General features: G+C 54.1%; 1 protein-coding gene and 2 pseudogenes across 1 annotated transcript in view; all 3 read left to right on the top strand.

Moving 5' to 3' along the window:
* Positions 1-16,684, top strand: part of LOC105731025 (synaptotagmin-15B-like) — a 195,247-nt pseudogene that overhangs the window by 93,340 nt on the left and 85,223 nt on the right.
* Positions 140-9,184, top strand: LOC135273974 (transmembrane and immunoglobulin domain-containing protein 2-like; annotated as a pseudogene).
* LOC135273973 (uncharacterized) overlaps positions 14,670-16,684 on the top strand; it is a 43,550-nt gene continuing 41,535 nt past the window's right edge. Inside the window, exons 1-2 of the mRNA XM_064373722.1 lie at positions 14,670-15,079; positions 15,124-15,206. Coding sequence (XP_064229792.1) covers positions 14,670-15,079; positions 15,124-15,206 — 493 coding nt within the window. The remainder of the gene's footprint in view (positions 15,080-15,123; positions 15,207-16,684) is intronic.

Raw genomic sequence — 16,684 nt, 5'->3', positions numbered from 1 at the left:
TGGCAGGAAGTGGAGCCCCCAGCAGCCTGCAACACCAGACGTCTGCTGTCTGTCTGGTCACGGGTGTCACATCTGCCTCTGCAGCAGGAGGTGGAGATTGTGGCAGGAGTCTGTCAACTGGGAGGGGGAGAGGGGCCTGATGGGCCAGGAATGGGGTGAGTACTTGGCCCTCCCTCCCCTCCATACCCCCCTCTTGCTGTCATCCCCAGCTGAGTGCCCCCAGCTCAGAGCCCCCCTAAACTTCAGTCTCTCCATTCTGCCAGATAAGGCTCATCTCCCTCCAAGGGAGTCTCCGTAACGAGACTCAGAACGTTACCAGGGGCTGGAGGATTAAGGAAGGATCCTCTGAGGAAGCCCCTGGGAGACAGTCTAAACCTTGCCCTTCATACCAGCCTGGCCTGGCCTCTCTGCTCTCCATGCTCCACATTGCCTTCGCTCCCTCCCCTTGCTCCAGCATGGGGGCCTTTCTTTCTGTTTTCCCCACCAGAAGGCCGGATCAAACCTTCAGGCCTTTGCAGCTGCTGTTCCAGCTGCCTGATACCCTTCTCCAGATCTCATGTCTCCATCCTCCTCTGCAATTGCATCTCAGATGCTAGAAACTTGACATAACCTCACCTTCTCCAGGAGTCTAACAGACACGTCAGACTCCTCCCGGCCAAAAGCAAACTTTCCACTCCAGTGGCACCACCTTCTGTGTTTCCAGTTGAGGACAAAGGCTGGCCGGCCACATTGGCTCATGTCTGTAATTCTAGCACTTTGGGAGGCTGAGGTGAGTGGATCACCTGAGGTCAGGAGTTTGAGACCATCCTGACCAACATGGTGAAACGCTGTCTCTATGAAAAATATAAAAATTAGCTGGGCATGGTGGTGGGTGCCTGTAATCCCAGGTCCTCAGGAGGCTGAGGTGGGAGAACTGCTTGAAACTGGGAAGTGGAGGTTGCAGTGAGCTGAGATCACACCACTGCACTGCAGCTTGGGCAACAGAGCAAGACTCCCGCTAAAAAAAAAAAAAACAAAGGCTACTGCCCTTCACACATTTCCTCAGGTGAAAACCTCCATTCCTCTTTCCCTCTCCTCCAGTTCCAGCTGCTTTGCACATTTTTGTTCATTTGTTTTTGTTTTTTAGAGATGCGTCTCACTATGTTGCCCAGACTGGTCTTGAATTCCTGGCCTCAAGCAATCATCCAGTCCTGGCCTCCCAAAGTGCTGGGATAACCGGCGTGAGCCACCAGGCCCGACCAAGATTTTTTTTATTTTGAGATGATGTCTCATTCTGTCACCCAGGCTGGAGTGCAGTGGGTGATTTCAGCCCACTGAAACCTCCACCTTCTGGGTTCAAGCAATTCTGCTGCCTCAGCCTTCTAAGTAGCTGGGACTACAGGTGCCTGCCACCATGCCCAGTTTTTTTTGTTTTTTTTGAGACAGAGTTTCACTCTTGTTGCCCAGGTTGGAGTTCAGTGGCATGATTTTGGCTCACTGTAACCTCCGCCTCCCAGGTTCAAGCGATTCTCCTGCCTCAGCTTCCCAAATGGCTGGGATTACAGGCATGCGCCACCAGGCTCAGCTAATTTTGTATATTTAGTAGAGATGAGGTTTATCCATCTTGGTCAGGCTGGTCTCGAACTCCAAACCTCAAGTGATCCACCTGCCTTGGCCTCCCAAAGTGCTGGGATTACAGGTGTGAGCCACTGCACCTGGCCACCTGGATAATTTTTGTATTTTTAGTAGAGATGGAGTTTCGCCATTATGGCCAGGCAGGTCTTGAACTCCTGAGCTCAGGTAATTGATTCATCTTGGCCTCCCAAAGTGCTGGGATTGCAGGTGTGAGCCATTGCACCCAGCCCATGAGTCCAGGAGGTTTGAGGCAGCAGTGAGCTATGATGGTGCCCTTGTACTCCAGACTGGGCAACAGAGTGAGATGGAGTCTTTTTTTTTTTTTTTTTAAATATAGAGTCTCGCTCTGTTGTCCACACTAGAGTGCAGTGCCATGGTCTAAAAAAAACCAAAAAGATGGAAAGACAGTGGTCATGGTGGCTCACATCTATAATCCTGGCACTTTGGGAGGCGTAGATGGGAGAATCGCTTGAGGCCAGGAGTTCTACACCAGCCTGGGCAACATAGCAAGACCCCCACCTCTACAAAAACAAAAACAAACAAAAAAATAGCCAGGCACAGTGATGCATGCCTGTAGTCCCAGCTACTTAGGAGGCTGAGGCAGGAGGGTTATTTGAGCCCAGGAGTTCGAGGCTGCTGTGAGCTATGATGGTGCCACTGCAGTCCAGCCTAGACTATAAAGCCAGATCCCTAACTCTAAAAAAAAAGAAAAAGAAAAAAAAAGCCACCACCTCAGGGAAGCCTTCCCTGATTTCTCTCAATGAGTAGATGCTCCCTGACCTCACTGGTGTCTTCTGTGGCCACCCCCATTCCTTCACCCCATTGCAGTTCTCATTTCATGACTTCCTGTGTCTCTCTTGCCCCAGACTGTCAGTTTCTGAAGGGCAGGGATTTTCATCTGTTTTGGTTACCATGTGACTGTGTCCCCCACACCCAGCACAGGGCCTGGCACACGCTAGGAAATCTTTGTGTAGCTGAGTACTGGAGACTATCTTAGAATTCCACAAGTGCTGGGTAACTTATACCCATTTTACAGATGGGGTTGTTGAGCCTCAGCAAGATGTGACCTTCCAAAAGTTGTATAAACAGTGAGGTTCTTTGGGGTTTTTTTATGTTTAATTTTTAGAGACAGGGTGTTGCTCTGTTACCCAGGCTGGAGTGCAGTGGTGTGAACATAGCTCATGACAGCCTCAAACTCCTGGGCTCAAGTGACTGCCTCACTTCAGTCCACCACATGCAGCTCCTTTTTTTTTTTTTTTTGAGACTCCAGCCCAGGCTGGAGTGCAGTGGCAGGATCTCTGCTCACTGCAACCTCTGCCTCCTGGGTCCCGGTTCAAGCAATTCTCCTGCCTCAGCCTATTGAGTAGCTGGGATTATAGGCATGAGCCACCATGCTCAGCTAATTATTGTATTTTTTTTTTAGATGAATTCTTGCTCTGTCATGCAGGCTGGAGTGCAATGACACGATCTTAGCTTACTGCAACCTCCGCCTCCCGGGTTCAAATGATTCTCCTGCCTCAGTCTCCCAAGTAGCTAGGATTAAAGGCACCCTCCGGCATGCCCAGCTAATTTTTGTGTTTTTAGTAGAGATGGGGTTTCACCATCTTGGCCAGGTGGGTCTCCAACTCCTGACCTTAGGTAATCTACCTGTCTCGGCCTCCCAAAGTGCTAGGATTACAGGCATGAGCCACCGTGCCTGGCCACTACTTTTTAAATATTTATTGTAGAGATGAGGTCTTGCTATGTTCCCAAGCTGGTCTGGAACTCCTGGGCTCAAGCAATCCTCCCACTTTGGCCTCCCAAAGTGCTAGGACTACAGGCGTGAGCCACTGCGCCCGGATAATTTTTGTATTTTTAGTAGAGATGCAGTTTCACTGTGTTGACCAGGCTGGTCTGAAACTCCTGACCTCAGGTGATCCACCCACCTCAGCATCCCAAAGTGCTGAGACTACAGGTGTGAGCCACTGTGCCCGGCTTAGACAAGTGGCGTTTCAAACCCAGACTGTGGGCTCCCTCAGTGAGGGAGTCACACAGCCTCACACACACACACTGAGAAAGGTCACCTCCATCTCTTCTGTCCTCCAGCCCTGTAAGGATCCTCAAGCATGAGCGTGCAGCAGGGGCCCCAGCAACTGCAGGTGAGGCAGGGCAGTCAGGCGACTCTGGCCTGCCAGGTGGACCAGGCCCCGGCCTGGGAACAGCTCCGTGTTGAGTGAACCAAGGATGGGAGCGTCCTGTGCCAGCCATACATCACCAATGGCAGCCTCAGCCTGGGGCTCTGTGGGCCCCAGGGATGGCTCTCCTGGCAGGTGCCCAGCCATCTCACCCTGTGACTGGACCCTGTGAGCCTCAACCACAGCGGAAACTACGTGTGCTCGGTGGCCACAGAGATTCCTGAGTTGGAGGAGGCTGAGGGCAATGGAACATGGCTCTCGGTGGACTCAGGTATGGGAACCAGCAGAGAGAGGGAGGGGCAGTGGAGAGGATCCTAGAATCTTTTTTTTTTTTTTTTTTTTTTTTTTTTGAGATGGAGTCTCCCTCTGTTGCCCAGGCTGGAGTACAGTGGCACAATCTCAGTTCACTGCAATCTCCACCTCCTGGGTTCATGTGATTCTCCTGCCTCAGCCTCCCGAGTAGCTGGGATTACAGGCACACACTACCACACCTGGCTAATTTTTTGTATTTTTTTAGTACAGATGGGGTTTCACTGTGTTAGTCAAGATGCCCTCGATCTCCTGACCTCCTGATCTGCCTGCCTGGGCCTCCCAAAGTGCTGGGATTACATGCGTGAGCCACCTCACCTGGCCGGATCCTAGAATCTTAAGACTTTTGAATCTCAAACTCCTAGAAACAAAAAACTCTCAATTCTTCATATCAAACTTTTTTTTTTTTTTGAGACAGAGCCTTGCTCTGTCGTCCAGATCTTGGAGTGCAGTGGCAATATCTTGGCTCACAGCAACCTCCACCTCCAGCTTCAAGAGATTCTCTTGCCTCAGCCTCCTGAGTAGCTGGGATTACAGGTGCTCACCACCATGCCTGGCTAATTTTTGTTTGCTTCTGAGACTGAGTCTCACTCTGTCACCCAGGCTGGAGTGCAGTGGAACAATCTCAGCTCACTGCAACCTCCGCCTCCTGGACTCAAATGGTTCTCCCACCTCAGCCTTCTGAGTAGCTGGATTACAGACGCATGCCACCATGCCCAGCTAATTTTTTGTATTTTAGTAGAGATAGGGTTTCACCGTGTTATTCAGGCTGGTTGAGAACTCCTGACTTCAGGTGATCCGCCTGCCTCAGCCTCTCAAAGTGCTGGGACTACAGGTGTGAGCAACCACACCTGGCCAGATCCTAGACTCTTAAGACCTTTGAATCTCAAGCTCCTAGAAACAAAAACTAAATTCTTCATATCAAACTTTTTTTTTTTTTAAGATAGAGTCTTGCTCTGTCATTCAGGCCTTGGAGTGCAGTGGCACTATCTTGGCTCACAGCAACCTCCACCTCCAAGTTCAAGAGATTCTCTTGCCTCAGCCTCCCAAGTAGCTGGGATTCCAATTGCTCACCACCATGCCTGGCTTTTTAGTAGAGATGGAGTGTCACTATGTTGGCCAGGCTGGTCTCAAACTTCTGACCTTAGGTAATCCACATGGTTTGGCCTCCCAAAGTGATGGGATTACAGACGTGAGCCACGTTGCCTGGCCAGAATCCTAAGACTCTTGAATCTATAACTCCAAGAAACATAAAACTCTGAATCCTTCGTATCAAATTTTTTTTTTAGATGGAGTTTCGCTCTTGTCATCCAGGCTGGAGTGCAATGGCATGATCTCGGCTCACTGCAACCTCTACCTCCCAGGTTCAAGCAATTCTCTTGCCTCAGCCTCTCAAGGAGCTGGGATTACAGGTTCAGCCACCATGCCCAGCTAATTTTTCATTCATTCATTCATTTATTCATTTCGAGACAGGGTTAAACCATGTTGATCAGTCTGGTCTGGAACTCCCAACCTTAAGTGATCTGCCCACCTCAGCCCCCCAAAGTGCTGGGATTATAGGCATAAGCCACCACGCTGGGCCAATTTTTCTGTACTTCTAGTAGAGACGGGGTTTCACCATGTTGGCCAGGCTGGCCTTGAACTCCTGACCTCAGGTGATCTGCCTGATTTGGCCTCCCAAAGGACTGGGATTACAGGCATGCACCACAGTGCCCGGCCAGAATTTTGCAATTTTAGACTGTGTAAAAACAGAATCCTGGCCGGGCACGGCGGCACACACCTGTAATCCTAGCACTTTGGGAGGCCAAGGTGGGCGATCATGAGGTCAGGAAACTGAGATCATCCTGGCCAACATGGTGAAACTGTCTCTACTACAAATTTAAAAATTAGCCAGGTATGGTGGTGTGCACCTGTAGTCCCAGCTACTCGTAAGGCTGAGGCAGAATCACCCGAACCTGGGAGGCAGAGGTTGCAGTAAGCCAAGATCATGCAACTGCACTCCAGCCTGGTGACAGAGTGAGACTGTCTCCAATAAACAAACAAAGAAACAGAAGCCTAGAATTCTAGAATCCAGAATTTGAAAGTCATCAGCCAGGCATCTGTGCCTGGCTGATGACTTGTAATTCCAGCACTTTGGGAGGCTAAGGCGAGAGGATCACTTGAGCCCAGGAGTTGGAGGCTGCAGTCAGCTATGAGCACACCACTGCACTCCAGCCTGGGCAACAGAGCAATATCTTGTCTCTAAATAAAATAAAGTCATCGGCCGTGTGCAGTAGCTCATGCCTGTAATCCCAGTACTTTGGAAGGCCAAGGTGGGTGGATCACCTGAGGTTTGGGGTTCGAGACCAGCCTAGCCAACATGATGAAAACCCCCTCTCTTCTAAAAACACAAAAATTAGCCTGGTGTGGTGGTGCGAGCCTATAATCCCAGTTACTCGGGAGGTTAAGGCAGAAGAATTGCTTGAACCTGGGAGGTGGAGGTTGCAGTGAGCCGAGATCACAGCAGTGCACTCCAGCCTGGGCCACAGAGTGAGACTCCCTCTCACAAAGAAGCTATGGACTCTCAAAGTTGGAAGAAACTCTCCATATCAGCAAAGGCAGCTGCCTCATTTTACAGATGAGACAGGTGAGGCCAGAGAGAGCCAAGACATGTCTAGTACTATCCACTAGGCAGGGGTGCAGCCTGTGCCCTCCCCACATTGCCATGTCACCCCCTTATAGACCCACCCTGGGCAGAATCGGAAACACAAGGGGATCCAGGCTTTCCCTCCTGCTCTGTGAGGGGTGGCTGTGGGCCCCGGGCATCTGCCCAGCCCCCTCTGGCAGAAGGGAGCTCCCAACTCCCAGCTCCTAGAGATGCCCGTTCCTCTCCAGCTGGTAGGACCAGCCTGCTGACAGGGACAAGTGCCTGCCTCAAGGGAGGGGTGTGTTATGCTGCCTTACCCATCTCCCCCCACCCCTCCAATGTCAAAGGGGCCAATTAGCAATTAGAGGAGGCCGGGTGGTGGAGGCGCCAGGCTGTGCATTGGCAGTTTGAGAGAGCAGGGAGCCGGCAAGTGTCCAGTCTCACACAGCTGGCTTCCCCACCCCCTCCAACCTGGAACAGAAGCTTGGTAGCCCCCACAGATCTCCTGCCAACCTCAGAAGCTATAAGAGGAGGGGTTTGGGGTGCTGGACCTTATCTTAATTAGGGAATTCACAGCCTTTAGGCTGGGGTTCCTGTAAATTATACAAACCTGGATTCAAGCCTCTGCTTCATTTACTTGCTGTGTGACCTTCAGCAAGTGACTTGACCTCTCTGTGCCAGTTCCCTCTGCTGTCAAAATACAGTGAATAGTGTTTCCTCAGCGGCTAGGTGACTTTAGAGGGGTTATAGCTAAAGTGCTATAATCCAAGTGCAGTGGCTCATGCCCAATATCTCAGCACTTTGGGAGGCCGAGGCAGGAGGATTGCTGGAGGCCAGGAGTTCAAGACCAGCTTGGCTAACACAGCAAGATCCCATCTCTACAAAAAATTCTAAAATTAGCAGGCATGGTGGCACGCACCCTAGTCCCAGCTACTTGAGAGGCTGAGGTGGGAGGATCGTTTGAGCCCAGGATTTGTTGACTGCAGTGAGCTATGATCGTGCCACTGCACTCCAGCCTGGGCGACACAGGAGACCCTGTCTCCAGAAAAACACACAGCAACAACAAAGCAGTGCTTAGCACAGGGCCTGGACATAGTAAGTGCTCAAGTAACCTAAGTGTTACCTTCTCTGAGCTGAGGTGAGAAAGGGGCTTTGTTCGAAGCTGGTCCTGGCCGCCTGCTGGGTAGGGGGACCCTCGCCAAGAGACTTAGGCACTTTGAGCCTCAGTTTCCCCATCTGTAAAATGGTGTGGCTCAGAGTCCACGCTCTAAAAAAAAAACAACCGAACAGGAGACCCAGGACAAAGATGGCGGAGCTCACGACGACAAATCCGAGCTGACAGTTTTCCACAATGAACCAACCAGACAGGGACCATAAGCCTCATTTTTCTTTCTTTCTTTTTTTTTTTTTTTATTGCATTTTAAGTTTTAGGGTACATGTGAAGAACATGCAAGATTGTTGCATAGGTACACACATGGCAGTGTGATTTGCTGCCTTCCTTCCCATCACCTATATCTGGCATTTCTCCCCATGCTATCTCTCCCCAACTCCCCACCCCTCTTTTCTTTTTTTTTGAGACAGAGTCTTGCTCTATCACCCACGCTGAAGTGCAGTGGCACAATCTTGGCTCACTGCAGCCTCTGCCTCCTGGATTCCAGTGATTCTCTTGCCTCGGCCTCCTGAGTAGCTGGGACTACAGGTGCCCACCACCACGCTCAGCTAATTTTTATCTTTTTAGTAGAGACAGGGTTTCACCATGTTGCCTAGGCTGGTCTCAAACTCCTGACCTCAAGTGATCCCCTTGCCTCAGCCTCCCAAAGTGCTCGGATTGTAGGCGTGAGTCACTGTGCCCTGCTGAGCCTCATTTTTCAGAAGAGGAAACTGAGGTTCAGAGTAAACACCTGCCCGAAACCACAAAGCCTGGCAGAAGGAGGAACACTTACGTCCCCCTTTGTGAGTTCTGTCCTTGGAGGGTACAGGAGCCTGACGGTCTCCCAGGACATAGATTTCCTGTCTGTAGATGACCCCCCACAGAACAGAAACCCAACCGCAACTTCCCAGGTGGGCCCTGCCCCGTGTTCCTCCCCCAGCATCTTCCTCCCGCAGTGACTTCCTCCCCCATTACCGCCCCCAACCTCCCGTTTAGACCATTCCTTCTCCCCCAACCCAGGATTCCTCTTCGTGCTGCTGGGGGTGGGGATCGTGGGTGTGGCCTCAATGGTGCTGGGCGCCTGGTTCTGTGGCCACCTCCACTGCCAGCAAAGGGACTCAGGTAACAACCCAGGTAAAGTGTGGTGGGGCGGAGGCGGCAGGAACTGCAGCTGCTTGACAGAGATCCACTGCATCTGCGCTCCTGCTTCGGCTTCCGGGAAGGAGGGAGGAGGGAAGAAGGCAGGGGAAGCCTGGCTCCTATGTCCTATACCCATATTTTTCAGAAATAGAGACAAAGCTCTTAGCTTGAGCAACATAGCCAGATCCCATCTCTACAAAAAATTAAAAATTAGGCTGTGCACGGTGGCTTACTCCTGTAATCCTAGCTCTTTGGGAGTCCGAGGTGGGAGGATTATTTGAGCTCAGGAGTTCAAGACCAGCCTGGGTAACATGGCAAAACCGTCTCTACTAAAAATACAAAAAACTAACCAGGCGTGGTGGCCTGTGCCTGTAGTCCCAGCTGCTCGGGAGGTTGAGGCAGGAGAATCACTGGAACTGGGGAGGTAGAGATTCAAGTGAGCTGAGACTGCCTCACTGCACTCCAGCCTGGGCAACACAGCGAGGCTCCATCTCAATAACAACAAAAGTAGCCAGGCTCAGTGACACACGCCTATGGTCCCAGCAACTCAGGAGGCTGAGGTGGGAGGATTGCTTGAACCCAGGAGGTGGAGGCTGCAGTGAGCTATGGTTTCCCCACTGCACTCCAGCCTGGGTAACAGAGAGTTACCCAGTCACTCCAGTCTGGGTGACAGAGAAAGACCCTGTCTCAAAAAAAAAAAAAAAAAAAAAATCAGGCAAGGTGGCTCACACCCGTAATCCCAACACTTTGGGAGGCCAAGGCAGGCGAATCATGTTAGGAGTTCAAGACCAGTATGACCAACATGGTGAAACCCCATCTCTACTAAAAATACAAAAAAAAAAAAAAAAAATTAGCTGGGCACGGCGGCACACACCTGTAATCCCAGCTACTCAGGAGCCTGAGGCAGAAGAATTGCTTGAACCCAGGAGGCTTTTTATTTATTTTATTTTTTATCTTTTTATTTTTATTTTTATTATTTTCTTTAAGACAGGGTTTCACCATGTTGGCCAGGCTGGTCTTGAACTCATGAACTCAAATGAGCCACCTGCCTCAGCCTCCCAAAGTGCTGGGATTGCAGACGTTAGCCACCACACTGGCCCAAGAATTGTTTTTTTTTTTTTTGATATGGAGTCTCTCTCTGTCACCCAGGCTGGAGTACAGTATCCAGATCCTGGCTCCTGCAACCTCCGCCTCCGGGTTCAAGCAATTCTCCTGCCTCAGCCTCCTGAGTAGCTGGGACGCGCCACCACGCCCTGCTAATTTTTGTATTTTTAGTAGAGACAGGGTTTCACCATATTGGCCAGGCTCGCATTGAACTGCTGACCCCGTGATCTGCCTGCTTTGGCCTCCCAAAGTGCTAGGATTACAGGTGTGAGCCACTGCTCTGACCAAGAGTTTTTATTTTATTTATTTATTTTTTTGAGACAGGGTCTCACTCTGTCGCCCAGGCAGGAGTATGCAGTGGTGCGATCCCGCTCACTGCAACCTCCACCTCCTGGGTTCAAACAATTCTCCTGCCTCAGACTCTGGAGTAGCTGGGACTACAGGTGCCTGCCACCATGTCCCGCTAATTTTTGTATTTTTGGTAGAGATGGGTTTTCACCATTTTGGCCAGGCTGGTCTTGAGCTCATGACCTCAGGTGATCCGCCTGCCTCTGCCTCCCAAAGTGCTGGGATTACAGGTGTGAGCCACCATGCATAGCATTTTTTTTTTTTTTTTTTTTTTTTGGATGCAGGGTCTTGCTGTGTCACCCAGGCTGGAGTGGAGTGGCTCAATCATGACTCACTGCAGGCTTGACCTCCTAGGCTCCAGTGATCCTCAAGCCTGCGCGTCCTGAGTAGCTGGGACTATAGGTGTGCACCACTGCAACTGGCTAATATTTTGATTTTTTTTAGGGGGGAGAGACAAGGTCTCACTCTGTTAGCCGGGACTGGTCTTGAACTCCTGGAGTCAAGCAATCCTCCCACCTTGACCTCCCAAACTGCTGGGATTACAGGCATGAGCTACTGCTTCCGGTGGCCTGAGTTCAAATCTTGGTAAACTAGAACCCTATGAGACCTTGGGGAAGTCACTGCTCTTCTGTGAGCCTCAGTTTCCACTTCTGCAAAATGGGAACATAGTGGTAGGAAGGGCAGAATCACAGGGAGGATTACGTGCCCAGCAGGGGAGCCACTCCCTCAGATCTGTTTTAGGAAGGTCCCACCAGGTTCAAAGAGGAAGAGGTGCTAAGGAGAGAGGACTGGAGGGCCGTGGGGATGGCCATGGAGGAAGAGGACCTGGAGACCTAGCAGGGTGGTCAGAGAGGCAGGAGGACAGATATCAGGCAGGTGCGGTGGCTCACACCTGTAATCCCAGCACTTTGGGAGGCTGAGGCCGGAGGATCATCTGAGGTCAGGCGCTCCAGACGATCCTGGCCAACGCGGTGAAATCCCGGCTCTACTGAAAATACAAAATTTAGCAGGTCGTGGTGGTGCACACCTGTAATCCCAGCTACTTGGGAGACTGAGGTGAGAGAATTCGCTTGAACCCGAGAGGCAGAGGTTGCAGTGAGCCAAGATCCCACCACTGTACTCCAGCCTGGGAGACAGAGGGAGACCCTCCTGTGCCTCAAAAAACAAACAAAAAAGAACAGACCTCCCCAAGCAGGTGGAGGTCTGGAGGACTGGGAAGGGCCTGTCTGGTGCCCCCGTCCCCTCTGTGATCACACATAAAACAAGCTCTCTCTCCATGATCCAGGGAGCCCAACCTGAGCCTCCTCTCCACCCATTCTCCTGTGGCCACCCAGCCACGCACCTCCTCCCTGGGGCCGCCCAGAAGGGCCTTGGCTCTGGTTGTATCCGCAGCCTCCACCTTGATGAGCCGATGCTTGGGAAAGCCATACTTGGCATCTCCGGGGTTCTTGGAGTCCCCTGGGCCCGCAGGGTCCAGCTCCAAAAGGCTCTCCGCTGTCCTCATAGGGGTCTTTGAAGTCCAGGTTCTTCTGCTCCCGGTAGGCCCTCAGGATGTCGCTCTCGGTGTAGTCCGGGGTGGGCGGCTGCGGAGGCGGCCTCCGACAGCCAAAGCTCAGGTAGTCCGGTAGCCACTTGGCCATTTGGGTGCCTGTCACTCCCAATCCGGCCACTGTCAGAGGGACCCCCATATGCGCTTCTCCAGGCCCCTTTCCCCAGGGAGGAGGAGGAAGAGGAGGATGAGAGGAAGAGCAGGGAAAGAGGAGAAAGGTCAGGTGCGCCCTTTGGCGGGGCTCTGGATAGATAGAGGGAAGAAAAAGGTGAACGAGAGGGAGGAAAAGGAGGCGACGGAAAAGGGTGGAGGACAAACCCACCTTAGTCCGGTTGGGGAAGCACCGCGGGGAAAGGGGCGCCCCGCAAAGCCCTGAGCCCCTCTCGCTGGGGGCCAGGGCGAGGGGCATCCGCGGAGGCGCGCGGAGTTTCCGCGGGCAGCGCGGTTCCCTGGCGCCGCTCGGCCGCCCGCCGCCTCCTCGAAGCTCCGGGATCCCTTCCTGGGTTCCGGAGATCGGGGCCAGCGCCGCCTACAGACGCTCCCAGCCCCTTGCCCAGCCCGGACGCCGGGGATCTCAGCGCAGCTGGCGGGCTCCCCAGGGGCGCAGGCGCCGCGCGCAAAGTTGGGGAGCCGAGACGGTGACCCCAGCGGGAAGCATCCTTTGTCGCGCTCGTCTCGGCTCAGCGGGGAGCCCCAATCCCGCGGCCACCGGCTGGGCCGCCTCGATCCGGCCCCAGCCACCCGCGCGAAGAGAAATAAAAACCTCCTTCAATCCCTCTTCATGCTTTCTGAGAGCCTTTCCCCGCCTCTGCCGGCTCGCGGCCGGGAGGTGGGACGCTGGGGAGGAGGCGCGCGGGAGAAAAGCCAGGTTCCCACCAGCCGCGGGCCGCGTCCGGCGCAGCAGAGTCAAGGCTCCCCCGCCTCCCCTCTGCCGCATCCCCCGCCTCTCCCCTCCCCCTGCCCTCCCCTCGCAGGTGACTGAGACCTTCAGCTGTTCTGGGGAGGGAGGGAGCCGCTGCACGCGGAGGGAAGGCGGGCCGGGGACGTCAGTATCCGGGGCCGAGGCCACGGCGCCTGAACACTGACCCTGACGCACGAGACTGGCCGCAGCCAGCGAGGAGCGCTGGAGGTGGGGACCCGCTGGGAGGGACACAGCTGGGGAGGGGTAGATGGAGGGGAGGGGGAAATTGACTGGGAAATGGAGGACTGGACTTGACAGCCAGAAGGGGTGACAGCCCGCAGAGGTGGGTAGGAATGGCCAACACGGAAGGTCGAAATGGAACCGATGTCTGGGGATGAAACTGACCAGGAGAGTGGGGGTGTGGAAATTGGTGGAGAGGTCACTGGCTGAATTGATATCGACTCAGCGAGAAGGAAGAGGGGGGCAAAGGAAGGGAGCATGGGGATCGGGCTTCCCCTCCTCCAAGAGGGCTCCGCTCTGCACCCCCACCCCCACCCGGGGACTAATTACGGGCAGGGGAAGGGTTTGGGGCAGCTGGCATGGAGAAGGGAGATGGTATCTGTGTCTGGAGCCTATCTTGGACATCTGTCTCTTTGTGGCTTCTGGGAGCGGGGGAAGAGGGGCAGAAGTGAGAGGGGTCTGGCCTGTCCTGGCTGCCTGTTGTCAGCCACCCTTGACTGTGGGTGAGAATAAGAGGTTTTTGGGGGTGGGAGAGAAAAGGGGAGCCACTGGCCAATTTTCCAGGGCAGAACCATTTTTTTTTCCTTCCCCATAAGGGGGCTTGCCCAGTTCCTCCTAATGGCTGGAGTGAGAGAGGGGTGGTCAGGAAGGATGGGACCCCAGATTCTCTCGTCTTGTGGCCATCCCCATCCCCCTGGTTGGGTACAGGTTATAGCTTGGAGGGGACAGTTGGAGGACAAGAAAAAAGTCAGAACCAACACTGCTATGACTGGGCCTCCTGGCAGGACCCGGGGCTGGGGTCAGGGTCTGTCACTCACCGAGTCTTGGTTTCCTTATTTGAAAGATGTGGTTTCTACCAGGAAAACCCAGACAGCTTGAGGAAGGCTCCCCCAAAGAGAGCAAGTTATCACCCAGCTTTCTAATTTTACCGATGGGGAAACTGAGGCACAGAGCTAGGGAATTATTCAGAGCTACTCCACAGCTCATTCTGCCTGGACATCGTCATGGGGACTGGCCTAGGTGGCCCTGGAGTCTCTCTCTCTCTCTCTTTTTTTTTTTTTTTGAGATTGGGTCTCGCTCTGTCACCCATGCTAGAGTGCAGTGGCCCAATCCATCTCTGCTCACTGCAACCTCTGCCTTCCAGATTCAAACTGGGTGACCCAGGCAGCCCTGGTGAGGCCGCAGATGTCTGGGCCCTAGCAAGGCCCCTGGGCTCCCACAGGACAGATACGGACAGTGAGGCCGAGGAGGCCCTGCTGCCCTAGGGACTGTGTCTCCAACCTGCAGTTTTCCGTGGTTCTCTGGGTCTCCTCTGCAGAGGGGCAAGAGAGCCCACCCTGGATCCTGAGGCGCCGAGCTTGATGGAGCCCAGAGCTCCCTCCAGGCCGCTTCCTTGGCAGATGTTGAAGCTGAGGTCCAGAGGAAGCAAGGGCAGATCCCGGGTGCTCCAGGCAAAGGGGCTGGGGTCACAAAGCTCCATTCCTGCCACCTCTAGGGCTCTAGAGCCAGGGAGGATGAGAGACAGGAGGCCTTTAGTCCACCCCTGGGGCTGGACAGAGTGTCAGCCTGTGCCGCAACCCGAGGCGGTTCTGGCCAGGCCCAGCCGCGGCCCCTTTAAGAGGGGGTGGCGCTTCAGCTTGAAGGGAGGGACGCTGCCGGCGTGCGTGCCCTACGGAAGCCGAGACTGCGCTTCCTGCGAGGATCCGGCAGGAGCTGTGGTGCGGTCAGAGGGAGAAGAAGCGGCGGTGCGGCCGGAGGGAAAAGCGGCGGCGGTGCAGCTGGAGGAAGAAGAAGCGGCGGCGGCGCGGCCGGAGGGTGAAGAAGCGGCGGCGCGACCGGAGGGAGAAGAAGCGGCGGCGGCGCGGCCGGAGGGAGAAGAAGCGGCGGCGGCGCGGCCGGAGGGAGAAGAAGCGGCGGCGGCGCGGCCGGAGGGAGAAGAAGCGGCGGCGGCGCGGCCGGAGGGAGAAGAAGCGGCGGCGCGGTCGGAGAAGTTCTTCGGAGAAGCCGTGGCGGCTTCCACGTGATAGTGGAGAAGGAGGCAGGTCTCTGCGGTAAGTGGCGGGGACTCGTACCCCACCGGGAATCCTCCAGGCCACCCTGCTCCTTCTCCGCGGCTCCTTGCTTTCCGGTCCTGACTTTTTTTTTTTTTTTTGAGACAGAGTTTTGCTCTTGTTACCCAGGCCGGAGTGCAATGGCGCTATCTCGGCTCACCGCAACCTCCCCCTCCTGGGTTCAGGCAATTCTCCTTCCTCAGCCTCCTGAGTAGCTGGGATTACAGGCACGCACCTCCGTACCCAGCTAATTTTTTTGTATTTTTAGTAGAGACGGGGTTTCACCATGTTGACCAGGTTGGTCTTGATCTCTTGACCTCGTGATCCGCCCGCCTCGGCCTCCCAAAGTGCTGGGATTACAGGTGTGAGCCACCGTGCCTGGCCTCCCGTCCTGGCTTCTTTGTGGGCATTTGGGCCCCAGTCATCCACGTGGGGGCGGTTGTGGGGTCCTGGCCGTGGCAGCGTCCGCAACCCTGCCGAGAAGGCTATGCCCGTGTCTGACCTGCATCCAGCATCTAGGAGGGCACAGGCCCTGAGCCATGGTGAAGCCCGGGACCTGGGTCCCTCTGAGCCCCATGGCCCTCTGAACTGGGGTATCCTAATTTTCATTTCCACCTACAGTGTGAGTCCCCTTTTTCTAAAACCACACCTGCATTTCTACTTTTTTTAAGAGACTGAGTCTGGTTCTGTCACCTAGGCTGGAGTGCAGTGCCACAATCTCAGTTCACTGCAACCTTCATCTCCTGTGTTCAGGCAATTCTCCTGTCTCAGCCTCCTGAGTAGCTGGGACTACAGACACCCACCATGATGATGCCGGGCTAATATTTGTATTTTTAGTAGAGATGGGGTTTCACCATATTGGTCAGGCTGGTTTCAAACTCCTGACCTCAGGTAATCCGCCCAACTAGGCCTCCCAAAGCGCTGGGATTACAGGCGTGAGCCACCTTGCCTGGCAAATTGCAGTTTCCTAATGAATTGTTCATTTTGAGGACCTAATCTCTTATCTGTTGTTCGATTTTATGTCTGCAGAATTGTCTGGTCAGGTTCTAGATTGGATTCTTTTGCTTCTTTGTGTAGGGTTTTTTTTGTGTACACGTTTGTCTCGCCGTTTCAGACTCTTCTGGGTACGTGGGCCCACCTGCTCCCAGTGGGCTTAGAGGAGAAGTAGGAGTAGCCGCCCGCGGCCCATGCTGGAGGCGGGAGCCTGCACTGTTCCCGATGGGGAGTGGGTTAGGGCACTCACTATTCAGGGTTGCAGTGCCTGCAGTGGGGGGGTGGTTTGGGTGCCATATAGGGGCATCACTGCCTGTGGTGGGGGTCTGGTGGGGGACTCTATCTGTGGTTACACTGCCCATTGCAGGGAGTTGGTTGGGGCGCTATCCTGGGCTGTGCTGCCCATGGCAGGGGGGTGGTCTGCAGGTGCCATCAAGTGCTGAGGTGTCTAAGGCAGGGGCAGGTTAGGGGCTGCCATCACATGC

The sequence above is a fragment of the Aotus nancymaae genome, unplaced genomic scaffold (assembly GCF_030222135.1).
Source record: "Aotus nancymaae isolate 86718 unplaced genomic scaffold, 86718_ANA_hifiasm-v0.15.2.pri h1tg000010l, whole genome shotgun sequence".
NCBI classification, from domain to species: Eukaryota; Metazoa; Chordata; class Mammalia; order Primates; family Aotidae; genus Aotus; species Aotus nancymaae.
The sequence above is the reverse complement of the archived record's forward strand: the minus strand, read 5'-3'. Positions and strand labels throughout refer to the sequence as shown.